Raw genomic sequence first — 17,878 nt, forward strand, 5'->3', positions numbered from 1 at the left:
GTCAACGTAGAGAGATTTGACCTAAATGGAAAGATGCGATCCAGGTTAAGATGGATTCTCTAACGAAGAGGAAGGTTTTCGAGCTAGAGATGCCAACACCTCCTAACATAAAACCTGTTGACTAATGGGAAAGCGTGATGAGAAAAAGAGATGGCAATCTCGCCTTATGGCGCAAGACTTCTCACAAAACGCCCTGAAATCTACTACGATGAGACATATTCTCTCGTAATGGATGTCATTGCACTCCACTACCCTGTCAGTTTGGTAGTTTCCGAATAACTGAACATGCAGCTTACAAATATGGTCACTACGTATCTCTATAGGGATCTAGATACGGAATATAAATGAAGGTTCATGGCGAACTTCATTTACCCAAGTCAAGTGGCTCTAGACCATGGAGCGCGTTTACAAAGAGGTTGAAACGCTCACTAAGGTGGCTACTTGATTGGGAAGGGATATGCCCACGCGTTTCTATAACAAGTTTCGGATTCTATCGAGATTCATGTTGGACATGATCTTCATTAGAAGCCCTTAAAGAGTTAAGGGAAACCGCTGAACACTTAAAATCCGAGTTTGAGATGAAGGATTTTGGGAGAACACGATTATGTCTCGGTTTGGAACTTGAGCATCGTGTCGATAGATGCTTAGGCATTTTGACAAGGTCAAGCCTTCAAGCACCCCCATGATCGTCCATAGTCTTGATCCTGAAAAGGATCCTCTTCGTTGAAAGGATGATGACGAAGATGTGCTAGAGGCAGAAGTGCCTTACTTAGTACAATAGGCGCATTATTGTACTTATCCCAATGCACAAGACCGGACATCTCATATGTGGTGAACTTATTAGCTAGATATAGCTCTGCACCAATGCGACGCCATTAGATTGGTGTAAAAGATATCTTTCGATACTTGAGATGTATGATTGATATGGGCTTGTTCTATCCCTACGAAGAGATGATGGATTCGGACCCATCACACACCAGAAACGCCGCCAACGCTGGCTTGCGTTCTCTATCCCCATCCCAAAACAACAATTGTTTTGGAAGGTTTTGCTGATGTTGGGTATCCCTCTGACCCACACAATGGTCACTCCCAAACTGGTTAAGTGTTCACCACGGGAAAAGACTGTGATATCTTGGAGGTCTACAGAATAGACCGTCGCTATATCTTCGAACAATGCAGAGATCATTGCTCTTCACGAAGTGGTTCGTGAATGTATGTGGATTTGATCCATAATTACGCATGTTCGAAGCAATTGTGGTTTGAAGTCTACCACAGATGAGCCTACAAGCATTTAGGATAATGCTGCTCGTTTTGAACAAATGAAGCAATGCTACATCAAAAGCGACAACACCAAGCATAATCAGCAACAACAGACTCTGCTCGAGATCAAAGTGAATTAGGTTCGATATGAGGATAGTGAGGCAGACTTGTTTACTAAGTCATTGCCCAAATCCACGTTTGAGAAACATGTGGCAAGAATTGGCTTGCGGAAATTATCTGAACTCCCATGATCGTAGTCATCAGGGGGAGGCGCAGACATCAGGCGGAGATGTCTACATGTTCACCTCGAAACGTGAAGGGTGTGTTGTGCTCTTTTTCCCCTTCGACCGAGGTTATTTTTGTCCCACTGGGTTTTTGTTACTCGGCAAAGTTTTTAACGAGTCAACGAGAAAAGCACCGCGTTTGGGCAACACAAGGGGGAGTGTTCAAGGAAAACTTATTTTGTGTTTAGCCCAAACTCTAGGTTACTTGACCTAGTGGTAATATGATTTAATTAGAATGATCTAGAATCCTAATCAATGTAGAATTACTTTCCTTGTATGATTGAGATTCTATGCATTGTAATCCTCTATATAAAGAGGGCCCATATTATCAATGAGAATACACAACAAATTCCTCTCAATTTCTGATTCCCTAAAACAATGTCTATTTTGTTTAACTATTTATCTTTTTATCACATTTAAGACTATTATTCATTAACAAAATTGAAGCTGCACACAGCGCATCAAGCCAAAGGTAGTGGCAATCTTTATAAAAAAGAAGCTGGTGGTGATCTAATACACCATCAATTCAATTATTTAAACATGATTATGTACAACAGAGAGAATACACTCGGTAACTCATACACTCTTTTAAACTGAGAAGGGAACATGAATATTGTTCATGCAATCAGGCATATCTGGAGCTCAAGCCAACTTCCCTCTTGTGCACCCTAAAGAGCTAGAAGCGTCTCACTTTGACTGCAGAGCCATTGTGCCTGCTTGAAGAAACAGAATCCTGAGACCACGATGAAGGCTTGACTCGCCCAGCAAGTAAGCTAGATGCTGCTGCAGCACTTATTTTCCTTCTCTTAGATTCTAGTTCCAAGGCTTTCTTAGAAGTCCCAGATGACCCAGGAAAGATTGAAGAAGCATTAATCAAAGCTCGCTTATCCCTCCTATTTCTGTCAAACTTGGAAGAGAATTTCATCCGTGATGCAGTGGCAGTATCCTCTTCTGCCGCTGGAAGCAGTCGTATATGGAGGCCCATTCTCCTTGAAGCAGCCTCTTCTTCAGCAACTCTTTTCTTTTGAGACTGAAATAAAACATAGATTATAATGAGTAAGTAAGCCCTTCATCCAATGCCAGATTCAACACTAATTCAGTTCATTCTCTACAAAGAGGCAGAAAACAATCCATGAAGATAAATCAAAATTTTTTGTATTTTGATCCTAGTAATAGATAACTTTCCCAAAAACCTAAAAATGCAAACTGTGCTGAGTGAAAAATTCTAATTACCTCTCCACTGTCATCTATCCTGTTATACAAACCTAAAAGACTGACAATTTTATCTTTCAACAAAAAACAAAGGATAAATATGGTCTCAGTGACATACTCTAAGTTTGGCCCTGAGAGCCTTGTTAAGGGCATAATCATCTGAATGCCTGTCGTCAGAAATTCTCTGCAAGCGGACGAGCACTGGCTCAGCTTCTTTCTTCTTTTGCAAATCCTCTTCTTGATGTTCAAGACGGTAAAACGGATCTGCGAGCATACCTTTTTCTGTAGACAAGGAACTGATTTTAGTTAAAATGATGAAAAAATTGTCCCAAAATCACTGTTTATTCCTTTTCTCCCTCTTTAATTCCAATAAGTCAGCCAATCTATTTCAAAATGGCATCATAATCCAGAAATGTAAAACCAACCTTCTTCTGCAGGAAGTGCAAAGGTTTCTGCATCCTCAATGTCAAAATCCTCAGTCTTTTGTTGAGCCCCGCTAATAATCACATACTGACAATTCTTCGGATCTGTCTGAATAACAATCTCCTGTTTGCAGCATGCAGCCTTCATGGAAAAGCTCCATATCTGCAGGCACAAAGACGACACTATCATTAAAAACATGAGTTTCATAATCAGGGGGCTGCAAAAATGCAATTTCTATCAAATTAGTTCAAAATGGACGGAGAACTCAGAAGGATCAGAATTAGTTGAAAAACATACCTTTGTTGAATAATAGTTTCCCACTTGCTTTTTTTCAGCATTGAATCGAACACCCTTTGCAATCATAGAATTGCACCCACCGCACCATATATTGTAAGGCATCTCAAACCTGAAATGAAGATAATTATCAGAACTTTTCTATATTTCTCCACTATAAAGTTGAACTACATGTATTCTGAAAAATGTTAATAAATTCCCCATTATCATTCAATCCAAATTTGCAAACAAAACCACAAAACTGTAGATACTTCAAGTGCACTTCCATATCTTTTACAGTCTTTTGAATCTTGGTAAACATTACAAAAAGTAGAATAAGAGTATACCCTAGAAGAGTCACCTATGAAAGCATACTCCTAGATATAATCCACCCCTCCAGAATATAACATATAGCCCATTTGAAAATGAATTCCCAAGCATGGTCATAACTCAGTAATACTAAGTTTCCTGTCATATTGAGAGCAGAATATACATATATGGAAAAAGGGGGGTTATTTTAAGAAGACCTTAAACCTCACAAAACACCTCCACAGAAATGTTGTCCCTATGCAGGTTTTTAGTAGGAATAACAGTTGCTAGAATACAACCAAAACAGGACTCGCCTCCCTTCATCACCAATTACGCAAGTAAAGTCATTCGACCACAACAGAACATTCCATTCCGAAACAAACACAGACACAAGACACATCTGGACACCAACCACCTAACAAAAACAAGCCCGATACGTTACCTTATGATCAAAATTCCCTGATCCAGTTTCCGCGCTCGCTCCCTCAGAGCATGCTGACCATGAAACTTGTTCAAAGAACCCTGCACACAATAGCACCGCTCCGATCAGTATACCAACCGTATCACAATATAAAACAGCAACAGAAATTGAAAGGTTCCGAGTTTAAAACCTGATTCGGGGTCCATTCCGGAGGATAATAGAAGTTGTCGGCTCTAGCAGCTGCAAGTGAAGACTGCAGAAATCGAACCAACACAAGTTTAGCAGATTGAGCAAATCCAATCATATCAACATCAACAATTCCATGCATTATTCTTTACAGAAACAAAAATTACATACAATTAGCAATTCCTAAAACCTTAGACAGACGAACTATTTATTTTTAAGCAGGAATAATTATAAGCGATGTTAATCAAGAATCAAACTTTTGTTCATCAATCTATAAAAAGATTATTCAGAGAAATTGATTTCACGCAAAACCCCCCAAAAAGAAGTCATCTTTCGCTACACAAAACCCTAATATTAGAATTTGAACAAGAAAAAAAGAAAGAAAAAATTGATGAAATTTTCAATCAGAGCGAGCTTTACCATATTTTCTTGGTTGGAATTCTCCGAACAGAGAAGTGTTTCTGATTAATCGATCCGGAGTGCGTTGGATTTCAATTTATGGGTCTCTCTGTATCTCCCTGGAAATCTTGAAATTGAAATTGGGGTTTTCTTCTCCCTCCGTGTTTTTGTTGGACAACAAAGACGGTCGGTCTTCTGGGCCTGGGCCCTTATCTTTTTTCTTTATCTCACGAATGGGCCGCCAATAGTGAAGTAAGATGTGCTCATTGAAAAGAAGGCCCAACCCAATCCTTTATTTTTTGCTACACCCTAACCCAGTCCATTTGATATATCTATACTATTATTAAGAGAAAATGCTTTGTTAGCCAAAACAGAAATAATGTACCAAAATGACCCTGAAATATTGAAAAACTATACAACTCATAAAACATATAGGGGTGATATAGTCAAATTACAAGTATTTATTATATAGGGCCCTAGTGATTCCTCCATTATACGTTCTTAGTTCGGTTGCTTTGTGGCTTTGGTGGTTTCGAACTTGACTCGACGTTTTGGTGGCGGATGATTTTTTTGGTGTGGTGGAGGTCTGGGTGTCTCGAGGCTGGAGCACCATTATGACGAGCAGAGGTTTGGAAGTTGTCGGATCAGTTGTAGATTGGTCTAAGAATTAACCTGGATATGATCTTTGATGATGATTTGGTGACGGCTTGTCATGCTTAACAGGGGTTTGGGAGTAAATTGGTCTAAGAAAAGTAACCTAAACATGATTCTAAAGTTTTGATCCCACTTGCATCAGTCGATGAGGGAGGTTTGGAGAAATGTATCACTATTGGTGTGAAGCACACGTTTTTGGCATCAGTCCTATTTTTAAGGGACAGTTTTAATAGGACTGATTTGCTCACCTAAGGGACAGTTTTAAGGGACTGTGAGGGACAAATGCATTTCAATCACATGTATTAAATACAAAATCAGAAACTATAGTAACTTAAAACTTTGCATTTATTTTCAACCGTCAGATTCATTTGTCCCTTACAGTCTCTTAAAAACTGTTCCTTAGGTGAGCAGACATTTCTAATAGGATACATTAATTGTAGACTCTTGCCACTGAGAATTTATGACTTTGGGCTCAAGCTACTGACAATAGTTTTTTCCCTTGGAGGAAATGGTTAGCCATGGGAGGAAAAAAAAATGTTCATTTACCCAAATTTGAGATACACTAATCTCACTTACCCAAACATCTTATAAGATTGCCCACTTACCCAACAAATTACATATTTTTTGCCCTTATAAGTTATACCCTATTAAGTTATTTTTTATTAATGTTTGGGATAATTTTGCCCTCACTCCCTTTGTCAGTTAGAAAGAGAGACTTCACGGGACTCTGGTTGCCGATCGCCAAAATCTGGTCACTAGCGGCCGAATCCGGTGTCTGATTTTATTGCTCCTAATAAACTTTTTATTGGCCCCAATAAAAACCTATTGGGAGGTAATAAAAGTCTCCGGCGATCTTTTTGTGAACTTTCGGTAACCTCCTGATCGGTGAGCGGAATCTGACGTCCTATTTTATTGCCCTCCAATAAACTTTGTATTGCGGTCCAATAATACCCAATAAACATTTTATTACCCCCCCCAATAAACTATATAAAAATTTATTGGGGGGGGGGGGGTAACAAAAGTCCTCGGCGACCGATGATCGGATACCGGTTACCGGTGCAGGAGTCCGGTGAAGTCTCCAATGACTTTTTAATTATTATTTAAAAGGCAAACTTATCTTTTTACATTTAAATTGGATAAGTGGGCACACAAATCTTTTAATTGAGTAAGTGGGTATTTATTAGGTCAAAATTGAGTAAATGGTCAAGAGCCCAAAAAAAAAGCCGTCATTAGGTCTTCTTAACATCCAAAGACTGCTTTTGAGTGAAATTGCAACAATCGGATTAAGGCCATGAGTACACTTTTTATTTTTTTTATTTTTTTACTGCTCTAGAGTATAATGCACTTTGTTTTTTATGTTCTAGGATTTTTTTTTTTAAATATGCGAAATTGCTTAGGTTTGTTTTTCGTCCCACCCCGAAGAACTAAGTCATGATCTATAATTTTGCTCCTTGTTTTTGTTTTAACAAAAAAAAAAAAACATGTTCATTTACCTCACAATAAGAAACTAACCTGAATAAAACCAATGTTTTGTAGAAGGACCTTACCATATACCATGAATTCTTTTCGAAACCTAATATTAGTGCAAAATTTATTTAAATTGTGTTATCTTGTTCAACATGATTTCACAACGGAGATAAACTAATAAGGAAATGTCACCAAACTCGAATAATTAACCCTTCCTAATCCCAAATCAGAGCCCTCGGACTCAGTACGTTAGTCACCCTCTTTCGGAACCACCACGATAAGACTCAAGCATCCCACAAGACAAAACCCCAAAGTCACCTTACCGGCCTCCAAATATATATGACAAACAAAACACCGACCAGACACGGCGGCTGAGCACATTCAGTATTCTACTCGATCATCGCAGCTTTATTTCTTAGTGTATTCTACTCTTTCTTTCTCTTTTTCCTTTGGTGGAAGTTGGTTTGGTGCATGGTGGCACCGACCAACTACTAGAATAATGAATCTCTTCGAAGAAAGAAAAGCCCAGCTTTACAGTAACCAACTCTATTCATATGTAAAGGTGGTTTTAGCTTAGCAATGACAGTATTAATATCTTCTCGTCAAATACACTGTGCCGTGCCGTCACGGCTACTCATGTTTCTTTGCTACTTATATATCGATCACTAGCTTTAGAAAAAAATAGAAATATCGACACCAAAGTCGTAAAGTAATATATCTCATGGTAATAATAATGCATGCACTGAAAATTAACCAAAAGGAAACACAGACAGATCGAGTAGTATCAATAAATTCACCCTTTTCATCATGAAAAAAACAATCATAGTGTCGACCATGTACAAGCTCAATCAATCACAATATTCATACATTTCTTCATCTGCATTATGGTTTTCTGGACAAAAACAAAAAGAGCTGTAGTAGCTAGTGGAAGAAAAAGAAAAACATATACCATAGGTTTCAATAAATGGTCCACTAACATTCATATCATCTTTCTTTTGCTTTGACTTCATCGATCACCTGAGAAAGGACTCATCGATGGTGCAATGGGTTGGGACCTGTGGGGACTCGTCGCTTTTCGACACCGTAACGTGGATCGATCTCCTTGGAACTCTCATCGGAATTAGCTGCAGGCTCCGTGTGATGATCGGGTGCAGGTCTTCTTTGGCGGTGTTGCTGACGGCGATGTACGAATGGGGTGAAATCAAACTTGCTTGCTAAAACTTTTCTGCTCATGGCCAGATTAGGGCGACGACGATGAAGATGATGATGGTGATGAGAGATTTGTTTATGGATGCTATTGATTGTCTTGGAGTTGTAGCATTCATATTGAAGGAAGAAGAAGATGAGGATGGAGAGGCAGAGAATGGTGATCAAAACTAGTAGGTGATGATGATATCGAGGAATTCTGAAGGCCATGGTGGAATATTAGGAGGAGGAGAAAGATGATGAGAAGCGGAAGCATGGATCGAGGAGTTAAATGATGAGGATGAAACAACCTAATGGAGGAAAATCTCCAAGATTATTTGCCAGCTGCTTGAATATGATGGACAAATTTACGATGATATATATTTATATATATGTGTATATATGTATATGTAGAGGAGACAATAAGGATTTCGAGGAGGGAGTTGAAGAAATGTGTGTGTGACTTTCATATGAGACTTGCTAGCTACTATCTTTTTATGCTAAATTTAATGTTGGGAGACAGGGAAGAAAGAGAGGGAGGTAGACCCCTTCGCCTTTTACCAGTTTAAAGTTCCTTGGAAATAAAGGAAGAAAAAAGCTAGGATTATAATAATTTCATTTGTCAAACCCTTAATTATTTGTCTTTGATTTTGATGCATAGGTAGAATGAGACATGGATTTATGTTAATCAATCTCTATTAAGGGTTGGGAGTGAAACTCCACATGGATTAATTGATTGATTGCAACTAATTAAGTAAAAGAGTGCGGAAGTTGCAATCTACATTATCTACTGACAAAGCAATCTAGGAAGTACTGTTTGGCTAAAGTGAGGGACAAAATACATGAAATTTTTATGAACCGCTTGAAAAATATGGAAAAAAAAAATAGCAGAAAGCAAATGCTATATGTCATCAATTGCCTGAAATGTGAGATGGTGAAAAGGACAGTGATCTAAGTTTATGATTTACAAAACACTAAAAACTTCAGAGCATCTAAACTAAAGGGAAGTGCTGATTCATTACCACACACAATTGCAAATTTCTAAGAAATATTTTCTCCCACTTTGTTGTTTATAGTATTTATTTTCAACTAGCTAAATTTGCATAAACTCATGACGTTTACAATGTTGAAATTATAATTTACCAATACGTCACAGCTCATCGATAAAAAATTAATTTGAGAACACGAATAAATTTCATGTTTAGTTAGAGTAAGTTTTAGAATAAGAAAGAAAACATCATGATATGGGAAAAAATCAAATACAATTTTATCTAATGTCATCAGTTTTTTTCCTTATAAATGAGAAATTTTTGAGTTAGATGTTAAAAAAGATGTCTGAAGTTTGATTCTCTCTTCTGGACAGTAAAAAATGATATGAATATTGGACAATCTACATGTGAATGTTCTGTATAAACTGCAAGATGAGCGAGCAATGTAGGATAAATGTCTCACCTAAATAGCATTACACGATCAAGAGCCGTAAAATATGAGTAATTGAGTAGTCACACTTCCCATCCCCGACTTACTTGAACGCCCTCTTGTCTTTCTCTCGATCCCAATCGGCCAATCCCATAGAAAGTAGAAACCAACCCCCGGCCAGCAGCTTGACCCACGTTGACCAGATGGCTCTGCTTACCTTTTGCCCAGTCCTCCCTCCAAACTCCTTCCCTTATTCCTCTGTCCTAAACCGCACAACACCAAACCCAGTGCACACGACAAGAACACGAACCAGAACACCATCATCAGGAACCTTGGCGGCTTCGTCTTCGTCTGAGGATTCTCACAAGTCAACAAAGTTGGTCACTTTCTTGGGGAAAGGTGGGTCTGGCAAGACCACCTCTGCCATTTTCGCTGCCCAGGTATCTCTGTCTGAATCTGCATTGTATCAATTTTGCAGTTTCTAACTTGTGTCTGAGGTTAAAACAAAGAAAATATGGTACCCAGATTAAGATTGATAGCACTTGTTTGAAATTATGATAGCGAGCAAGTGTTAATTATAGTGATTTCCATTTCAAAAGTTTGAATTTCAGAATAGATTATAGTTGTTCCATGGTCATACTTACAGAATCAAGAAGAAGAAACCATACAGTTTGTGAAAGATTAGTAATTTACTGTTTTCAATGCCATTATGTTCCAATTTCAGAGTAGATAGCTGTGCTTGGGTTATACCCTTCACAATCAAGGAGAAGAATCCACACAGTTGGTGAAAGATTTGTCATTTATGCTCTTTCAATGCCATTATGTTCCACTTTTTGCCTCAAAGATCAAGTCTTTTGGTGAACTGTTTCAAGCTTTTGCATGTTGGCGGCTTAAATTTGGTTCCTGCTACTATTTTAGCTGATTATGTACTTGTATTTCAAGTTTTGTTCAACCAATGAATCCTGTGAAAAGGTTTTCGAAGCATATAATTATCTAGTTGTTACACCCCTTATTCATTGTTGTTCTTCAAATGATGAATTTTCAGCATTTTGCAATGGCTGGCTTTAGCACATGTTTGGTGATACATACACAAGATCCCTCTACTGAGTTCCTTCTAAACTGCAAAATTGGAACATCTCCAGTTCTATGCAGCCATAACCTTTCGGCTCTTAGGTTTGAAACCACCAAAGTGTGTTTGCAAACTCCTTTTCTCCTTCTTTTTTACTTTTAAAGAATTATACTGTGTCATTAAGTTTGCTGCAAAAGTCACTCCAGACACAAATTGAAGTATTCTTGGTAATGTAGATGCTTCTAGGACCTTTGAAGCAGCTAAAGCAAGCAGATGCTCGACTTAATATGACACAAGGAATTCTTGAAGGGGTAGGTAGGTGACATCATTTTAGGGTTTAGCTGCAGTTGGATGTGTCATCTGCTGGGGTCCTGTATGATGCAGTTTTCTTTTCAATTGAGCAGATTTTTGGAGAAGAGCTTGGCGTGCTTCCTGGGATGGATCCTATTTTTTCCGCATTAGCACTTGAGAGGCTTGTGGGGTTCTTTGGGAATGTGGCTCAAAGAAACCACGATAAAGATAAATTTGACATAATTGTGTATGATGGTATGAGCTCCGAGGAAATGCTAAGGATGATAAGTGCAGCCGGTAAAGCAAGGTCAAGCAAGTTTCCTCTCTCACACGCAAAGAATTTTCAGTCATGTTATTATGTATGAATTGACATTGAGTTGCATGACCATGTACAGGTTGTACTTAAAATATCTACGGAATGTGGCTGAGAAAACTGATCTTGGGAGGATGGCCGGTCCTTCACTTCTCAGACTTGTGGATGAAGCCATGAGTATAACCAGCAGTAAACCTCTTTTCAATGGGAAAATGAGTGCAGAAATATGGGACAGTGTTGAAAAAATGTTGGAGGTGAGTACCATCCCCTATTTCCTATTACCACATTATTTTTATGTAAATCCATTGTGATCCTACCAAGTCCATGTGTGGTGCAGAGAGGGTCGTCTGCTTTCTCAGAACCTCAAAAATTTGGCTGCTTCCTAATGTTGGACCCAGACAATCCAGCATCAATTAGTTCTGCATTACGATATTGGGGTTGCACAATCCAAGCTGGTGGACAGATTTCTGGAGCATTTGCCATCGCATCACCAAAATTGAATACTGAATCAGAGGAAGAACTCAAGAATATATTTTCACCCTTGCCTTTTGCTTTCATTCCACATATCTCCCTAGGTCTCCCCCCTCTGGACTGGGTTGCAATCATGCAAAACACTGTCGGTGAAAATGCACGAAGTCTTCTTTCTACGACAGCAAGTGGCAGCAGTAGCCTACTGTCCTCTGTATCGTTTGATGCAGCCAGAAAGTCAATAATCCTTTTCATGCCAGGTTTTGAGAAGTCAGAGATAAAGCTATATCAGGTATGATTGTACCTAAGAATTTAGTTCTTTTGCTAGTTTGCTATAGCCTTCTGTCGTTATCATTTTTTCTTTTTGTCTATCTTTGGACAATGCATATTTTTACATAATTATAATATGACACTGAACATGTAACCATTTGATAAATGCAGTACAGAGGAGGATCAGAGTTATTAGTGGAAGCCGGGGATCAAAGACGTGTAATTCATCTGCCTTCTAAAATTCAAGGGAAGGTTGGAGGTGCCAAGTTCATAGACAGAAGTCTTGTAATCACAATGAGATAGTGTAGTGTAATCAAATTTTGGTGACTCCACCTATTCATGATCACTTGTGTATTTCTGTGAGAGAGATTAGGCAAAATTGACATGTTAAGCTATACTGACATCATTATATCAATAAAGGTAGTTCTCACTTTACGGCAAGTTTTTGTTTTTCTATCGAGGTATAATAAGCATGTTCTGTTCCGATTTGTGCTACTGAGCAAATGGAAGAAGTCTTGTACAACAAGTATGAGTAACTTTGCATAATTTACTTTTGGCCTCAATGGACTTGTAATTGTATTACATGGTCAATATGAACGACTCTGCAGCATGAGTCAGTAAAGATGGAAATATACAACAGAAAAACCAAGAGCCGAAGGAGGAGAAAAAAATGTAAGACTCAAATTACGTTTCTGGTCCATTTTCTTCTTCTCTTTGTCCGCTGACACGGCCCCTAAGCTCTTCGAATGCCTTCATGCTCTCTGCATCAAAGCCTCCAGCAAACTGGAAACAGTTCAACGTTAGCATTTTTAATTTATGTTCTTTCAAATCTCTTTCAATTTGAAAATTCTGTATATCAAATTACCAAACAGCTTCAACAAGAGCGAAGTTCCAATCTACCTGATGAACACGGAAGGCAAAACGCACGCCTTGCAGAAGTATAAATTCTCTGTTTGGTTCCTTCTCAGGTCCACTCATTGCATCAAGTTCTGAAGCTACGCGTTTCATATACTTTCTTGCCAACTGTACAGATGAGAGCTTGATCTGCAAAAGCAAACATCTTATAAGAGATTGATTTTTCCATACAAGAGATTAATAATATCAAAGGTAGTAAATGTAAAACAATTTCTCTTTGAAGTTTTGAAGCATACCTTGCCAACAACTCCAGAATCTAATAACCAATCAACTGGAATTCCAAACTCCTTGCATCGTGAAATAGCCATGTCCCTTGTACGCAACAGAGCATATACACTCTGTTCGACCCTGGCAACAAAATAACAGAAAATTTGAGAATGACAGAAAGCTGCATGTCTTATAACCAGCATGTCAATGCATGAAGAGAAAGTTCATACTTTTCGAGCAATGAATACATCTTCTTTAGAGCAGCTTCACATGAGAGTTTGGGATCATCAACAAAAGTGGAGACTTTCTGCTCCAACTTCATCAAGTCTTGGTATTCAAAAGCGGCTTCTCTTAAAGCATCCACTTTCCCTTCAGGCCAATCAAAGTGCTTGAGGACGGCCCTTTCATCAACCTACAAAAGGCAGCAACAGAAATGAATTCAAGATAACCCATAGTGAAAAGAAGTGTTACAAGGTGTTTAAAGTCTTTGATTTTAGCAGTTGCAATTATCTTTTGCTTAAAATGCTGTTCCTTCTACCGTCGAAAGGCACATTTTGATATATGTTTGTAGAGGCATACCAAGAAGGACAGCTCTTCATCTAGCCAGTTCACAAAGGCTACCAAATCATCAATGTTTGTGAAGGAAGCTGCACGAACTTCAGTTGCCAATGACATGACAAAGTCACCTTGAGCTTCAACATCAGCTTTCACCTGTATCCAGCCCATACAATTTCAGCATTTTTATATTTTAGTAATAAACACCATAGTTTAAAAGCAAGCAGATAACTGAAATGAAGAACAGAATTGTACTCACAGCTAAAAGGAAAGATGATTTGTTCTCAATCTCCCCAATCATGTTGCTCCTTGCACTAGATACATTCGATGATGTAGATATTAAAGATGATGTATCCTTCTTTGCCTCACGTTTCATCAGCGACTGATAGAACTCAACCAGCTCAGGAGCACGGTGCACTTTATCACCACCTCCTGCGCCCCTTGGCAAGCTTCCTGGTGGAGGAGGTGGACGAGGTGGTCCACCAGGTGGTGGAGGAGGTGGAGGTGGGCCACCTGGTGGAGGAGGTGGTAATGGTATCCCACTCGAGGGAGTGGGAGTTGTACCAACAGGGGCACCTCCAGATTTAGGAGGTGGCCGAGGCACCCTAGGAGGTCTCTTCTCAATTTGAGCAAGTTTCATCTTGCTTATTTCTTGAGGATCAAAAGCCTTACCACCATCCGCTTGGTTGCTTGAATCACCCGAAATAACTGCCTTCTCCTTTATAAGGGTAAGTTTGGGTGGCAAACTAACTATTCTATCCTTGTCAGCTTTTGTTCTAGGCTCGTAGCTGAAACTTACATTTGATTTATCACCAAACTTCTCTGCTCTTGCCTGATCAGCCCTTTCCTTAATTTGTTTTTCCCTCTCTAAGGCCAACTTATGGCGATCCTTATACGCAGGATATTTCTCATCTAGAACTCCTTCAACAGATTTAGACATCACATGGAAAGATGATGAAACAGAATTAGGTGAGTTGCTAGAAGGCATTTGTGTTCTAATGTTTGGAAGAGTGGGTGTTTGAGGAGAGTCTGGAAGTTCCTGGTCCATCTTCCCAAATGTAGTGATTGCTACACCATCGCTTGCATTCCTTAGCATTAGTGCTTCCAGTGGTCCCCTTGGTCGAACACTCATACTTGCCCTGCCCGGAGAGCTTCCGGATAATGATCTCACTGGAGATGAAAGAGAACTTGAATCATCTTTGCTTTTCCCCCATTTTTTAAGCTTTTGGATTAAGCTAGGTCTTTTACTGAGACTACTGTATCGACTGGTGGAACTATCAATAGAAGCATTATCAAAATCCTCACTTCCAGGCGAAGATGGTTGAGAATAGTTGCTTTCCATATCCGTATCCCCCTGCCCGCGCTCTGATCCTGCATACTCCAACATCAGTTGTTTGGCCTTCTCCTGTGACTTTGGGCTCAGATTCTTGTTGAGATCACGAGCTGATATCTTTCCTTGAGGTGTCTGATAGTTCCGGAGTTCAAACCTCAAGCATGCGTTTAGCCAACGAAGGTACACTAGCTCTTCAACTTCACTGAACCTGTTCATCTGAAGACCTTCCACTTGCTTTAACAGGTCCTCATTTGCATGCTTTAGATTATTGACCTCGCCTCTTACATTGGCAACCATTTCAGTCTGAAATAGTGAGGAAAAGCATTGTAAGGATAAATTTTAAACAAACATAAACGCACCAATTACAACATATTTTGTTCATAATGCAAGTAAAATACTCTATGCCCTTCCACCAGGTTGTTAAATCATTTTCACTAAATAAAAAAAAATTATAATCTTTGCATATAAGTTCGAGTCTCAACTTCCAGTGCCAAAAAAGAAAAGTACTAGTCTCAACTCGAAATAGTGAAGGGCACTATTGTGTAAACCAAAAGTGGCCAAAAGGGAACTCAGACTAACCTCTGTCATATTAGAGAGTGTCACTACTCTTGATTCAGCAGTATTCAATTTAATAGACAGTTCTCTCTTTTCGATTTGAAGTTCCTTGTTCTTTCTCTTAAGCTCCATGACTTCCACCTCTAAGTCTTTCACAGCTTTCAGCTTCTTTTCAATTTCAGAATCTTTCTTGACTGCCTCTTCCTCTTTTTCCTGTAAACCCGAAACTTGTTGTTTGAGCAACAGTAACTGGCCTTTTGTCTGGTTAGCATCAAGCTGAATCTGCCTCTGCAACTCCTTAATTTTATTCCTTGCTGCCTCCAGCTCCTTCTTGGTGGTAGCTCCCTGAGCAACCTCTTCTTGAAGCTTCTTCCTCTCAACCTGCAGAGAGTTGATAGTAATATTGAGCATGCCAATCTCCACAGTTTTTATCTTGAGCTGCCTTTGTATTTCAGTGATATCTGATTCCTGTTCCTTCAATCCATAGTACTCGAGTAGTTCACCTTCAAGTTTCACTTCTCTTTCCTCTAATTCCTTTACCAAATTGCGCAGCCGTTCCAGCTCACTTGCATTATTTGCCATTTCAGTTTCATATACATCTTTCTCATTACTATCCTTGTTAACAAGTATTGGGTAGTCAATCTCCCCAGATAAAAGATCTTCAAATTCTGGTAATATATCTTCATCATCAATATCACCACCAGGTTGAATGTCACGAGCCCGGTCAAATACACTGCTGATTAATTTAACCTCTTCTTCATCCTCCTCCTCCTCTTCTTCTGCTTCTCCCTGCAATATGTATAACTCATAGTTAGCTCAAAAAAAAAAAAAAAAAAAAGTCAAAACAAAGGGTGTAGCAAATTATTAAATCTGCAAGCTAGTTTTTTCTATATTGCAAAAGAGATGGGAATTTGATAGAAGTTTGTTTTGTACTTACATCCTTCTCTTTGAGGCTATCATTAGAATATGCAAGTTGCTCTTCGTCTTCCTTCTCACTCTGACGTTTAGAGTTTGTTTCGCCATTTTCTAAGTTGCAATATCAAAAGAAGAATGGCTAACAATCAAGAATTGAAGAATATGATAAAAAAATTACACTAGAAAGAACATCCGAAAATGAGCTCTTCTCTGCCATAAGACTATCTATAACAAATACAGCTCAGTTGCAATACATCAACTAATAAAAGGTCCCCCATCCCTGTTGGTAGAAATAATTTATACTTTCAGCTAACAAATAAGAAAGTGATAGATATCAAACTTATTGAGATGAATACCTGAAGGTCTAGCGGTCGAGGCTGATGAATTCGGCTTTTTGACATTGAGCTGCCTCGCTGCAAAGGCTGCAATTGAAGCAGCAACCAAGAGGCCTAATCTTATCATGAAGATATTGCAAATCCAAAAAGCTTATTTTTCCGCTCATATATAAAGAAAACCTAACTCCAAAACATCCAACCACCCTCTTCGTCCACACCTCATAATTGATTACTCACACCATTACACAGCCCTGGAAATGCAGCAACAGCAACCCAGAACCTGTAATTCCCAAGAGAGCTTAAGAAGATAATCCTTGTTTTACAATATCCAATCATAAACATCCCCAGCACAGTTTGAAGAACTTGTACTTATATGTTTAATTAATAACCAAATCTATTCATGAAGAATAAACATTCCCACACCATCAACTATCATCTTGCATAGAACTTCCACACGAGAAAGCTTGCTTGTGTCAGAAGTTCTTGATAAATAGAATTCCAGTACAGCTCTTAACGCTAAGAGCTACAGCAGCCACCAATATCTAGTGGCCATTCTTCTCCAAAAGGATCGACACTTCACGAATGGGTGGGTCCAAACAAGTCTTTGTAGATGTTAAGGACAATATGCAGTTAAACAAGCCAAAACAAAAGCTGAAACGTGAAAAAAAAACCTAGAAACTGTAAATTTGAAACCCCATTAAACCTGCTTAACTGTATTTCTTTCTTGCTATAGATATTACCTAATATCTGGCAGTCATGTAAACGTGTGGGTTTCCATTTCTAACTCTGTTGCCCCGCTGAATTAATATTTCTGTTGGCAGTTCTTCCTAACCGTTTGGTTTTTATTCACATGATATAGAGTTAAGCTCAGGTTGATCATAACTCGAAGACAAAATATGACCAATCATTGCCATCTGATCCATCTCCCTGGATTTGTACGATTAAAATCAGATGGCAGAGGATCTACAAAAGTTAACAGTGATAAATGGTTGTGTGGTTTTTGGTCATGCAAGTACAAATCAATATAGTAGGTCCAGACCAAACGGCTCTTGTATTGAAGACAAGTTTTGTATAGCTCGTCAAACAATGAAGATGGGAAGATTAGAAAGTAGGTTGATGACTAAAGATAGGGCTAATTTTAATTCTCAGCCTCTTGCTTG

General features: G+C 38.8%; 3 protein-coding genes across 4 annotated transcripts; 1 reads left to right on the plus strand and 2 right to left on the minus strand.

Moving 5' to 3' along the window:
* Positions 1 to 2,005: 2,005 nt before the first annotated feature.
* On the minus strand, positions 2,006 to 4,949 carry LOC112197657 (coiled-coil domain-containing protein 130). Its single transcript, XM_024338416.2, has 7 exons — positions 4,789 to 4,949; positions 4,373 to 4,435; positions 4,204 to 4,283; positions 3,477 to 3,585; positions 3,182 to 3,341; positions 2,875 to 3,038; positions 2,006 to 2,574 (listed from the first exon to the last, which is right to left on the minus strand). Exons 1-7 carry the CDS (start codon positions 4,789 to 4,791, stop codon positions 2,221 to 2,223), a joined length of 933 nt encoding a protein of 310 aa, XP_024194184.1. The 5' UTR covers positions 4,792 to 4,949; the 3' UTR covers positions 2,006 to 2,220.
* Positions 4,950 to 9,552: 4,603 nt separating this feature from the next.
* LOC112198159 (uncharacterized protein At1g26090, chloroplastic) lies at positions 9,553 to 12,344 on the plus strand. 2 transcript variants are annotated; one of them, XM_024339231.2, is made up of 7 exons: positions 9,554 to 9,932; positions 10,538 to 10,681; positions 10,798 to 10,872; positions 10,966 to 11,159; positions 11,248 to 11,419; positions 11,503 to 11,925; positions 12,075 to 12,344. In XM_024339231.2, the coding sequence occupies exons 1-7, from the start codon at positions 9,696 to 9,698 to the stop codon at positions 12,204 to 12,206; spliced, it is 1,377 nt and encodes a 458-aa protein (XP_024194999.1). In that variant the 5' UTR covers positions 9,554 to 9,695; the 3' UTR covers positions 12,207 to 12,344. The 2 variants fall into 2 exon arrangements, with proteins under 2 accessions (XP_040374194.1, XP_024194999.1); XM_040518260.1 differs by lacking the exon at positions 10,538 to 10,681 and having other exon boundaries at positions 9,553 to 9,932.
* An 86-nt stretch (positions 12,345 to 12,430) lies between these two features.
* LOC112198157 (protein CHUP1, chloroplastic) lies at positions 12,431 to 17,370 on the minus strand. Its single transcript, XM_024339229.2, has 9 exons — positions 16,740 to 17,370; positions 16,406 to 16,494; positions 15,493 to 16,257; positions 13,840 to 15,216; positions 13,605 to 13,736; positions 13,256 to 13,437; positions 13,055 to 13,166; positions 12,804 to 12,947; positions 12,431 to 12,686 (listed from the first exon to the last, which is right to left on the minus strand). The coding sequence occupies exons 1-9, from the start codon at positions 16,843 to 16,845 to the stop codon at positions 12,588 to 12,590; spliced, it is 3,006 nt and encodes a 1,001-aa protein (XP_024194997.1). The 5' UTR covers positions 16,846 to 17,370; the 3' UTR covers positions 12,431 to 12,587.
* Positions 17,371 to 17,878: the final 508 nt, after the last annotated feature.

This window comes from Rosa chinensis, chromosome 4, assembly GCF_002994745.2.
Source record: "Rosa chinensis cultivar Old Blush chromosome 4, RchiOBHm-V2, whole genome shotgun sequence".
Classification (NCBI taxonomy): domain Eukaryota; kingdom Viridiplantae; phylum Streptophyta; class Magnoliopsida; order Rosales; family Rosaceae; genus Rosa; species Rosa chinensis.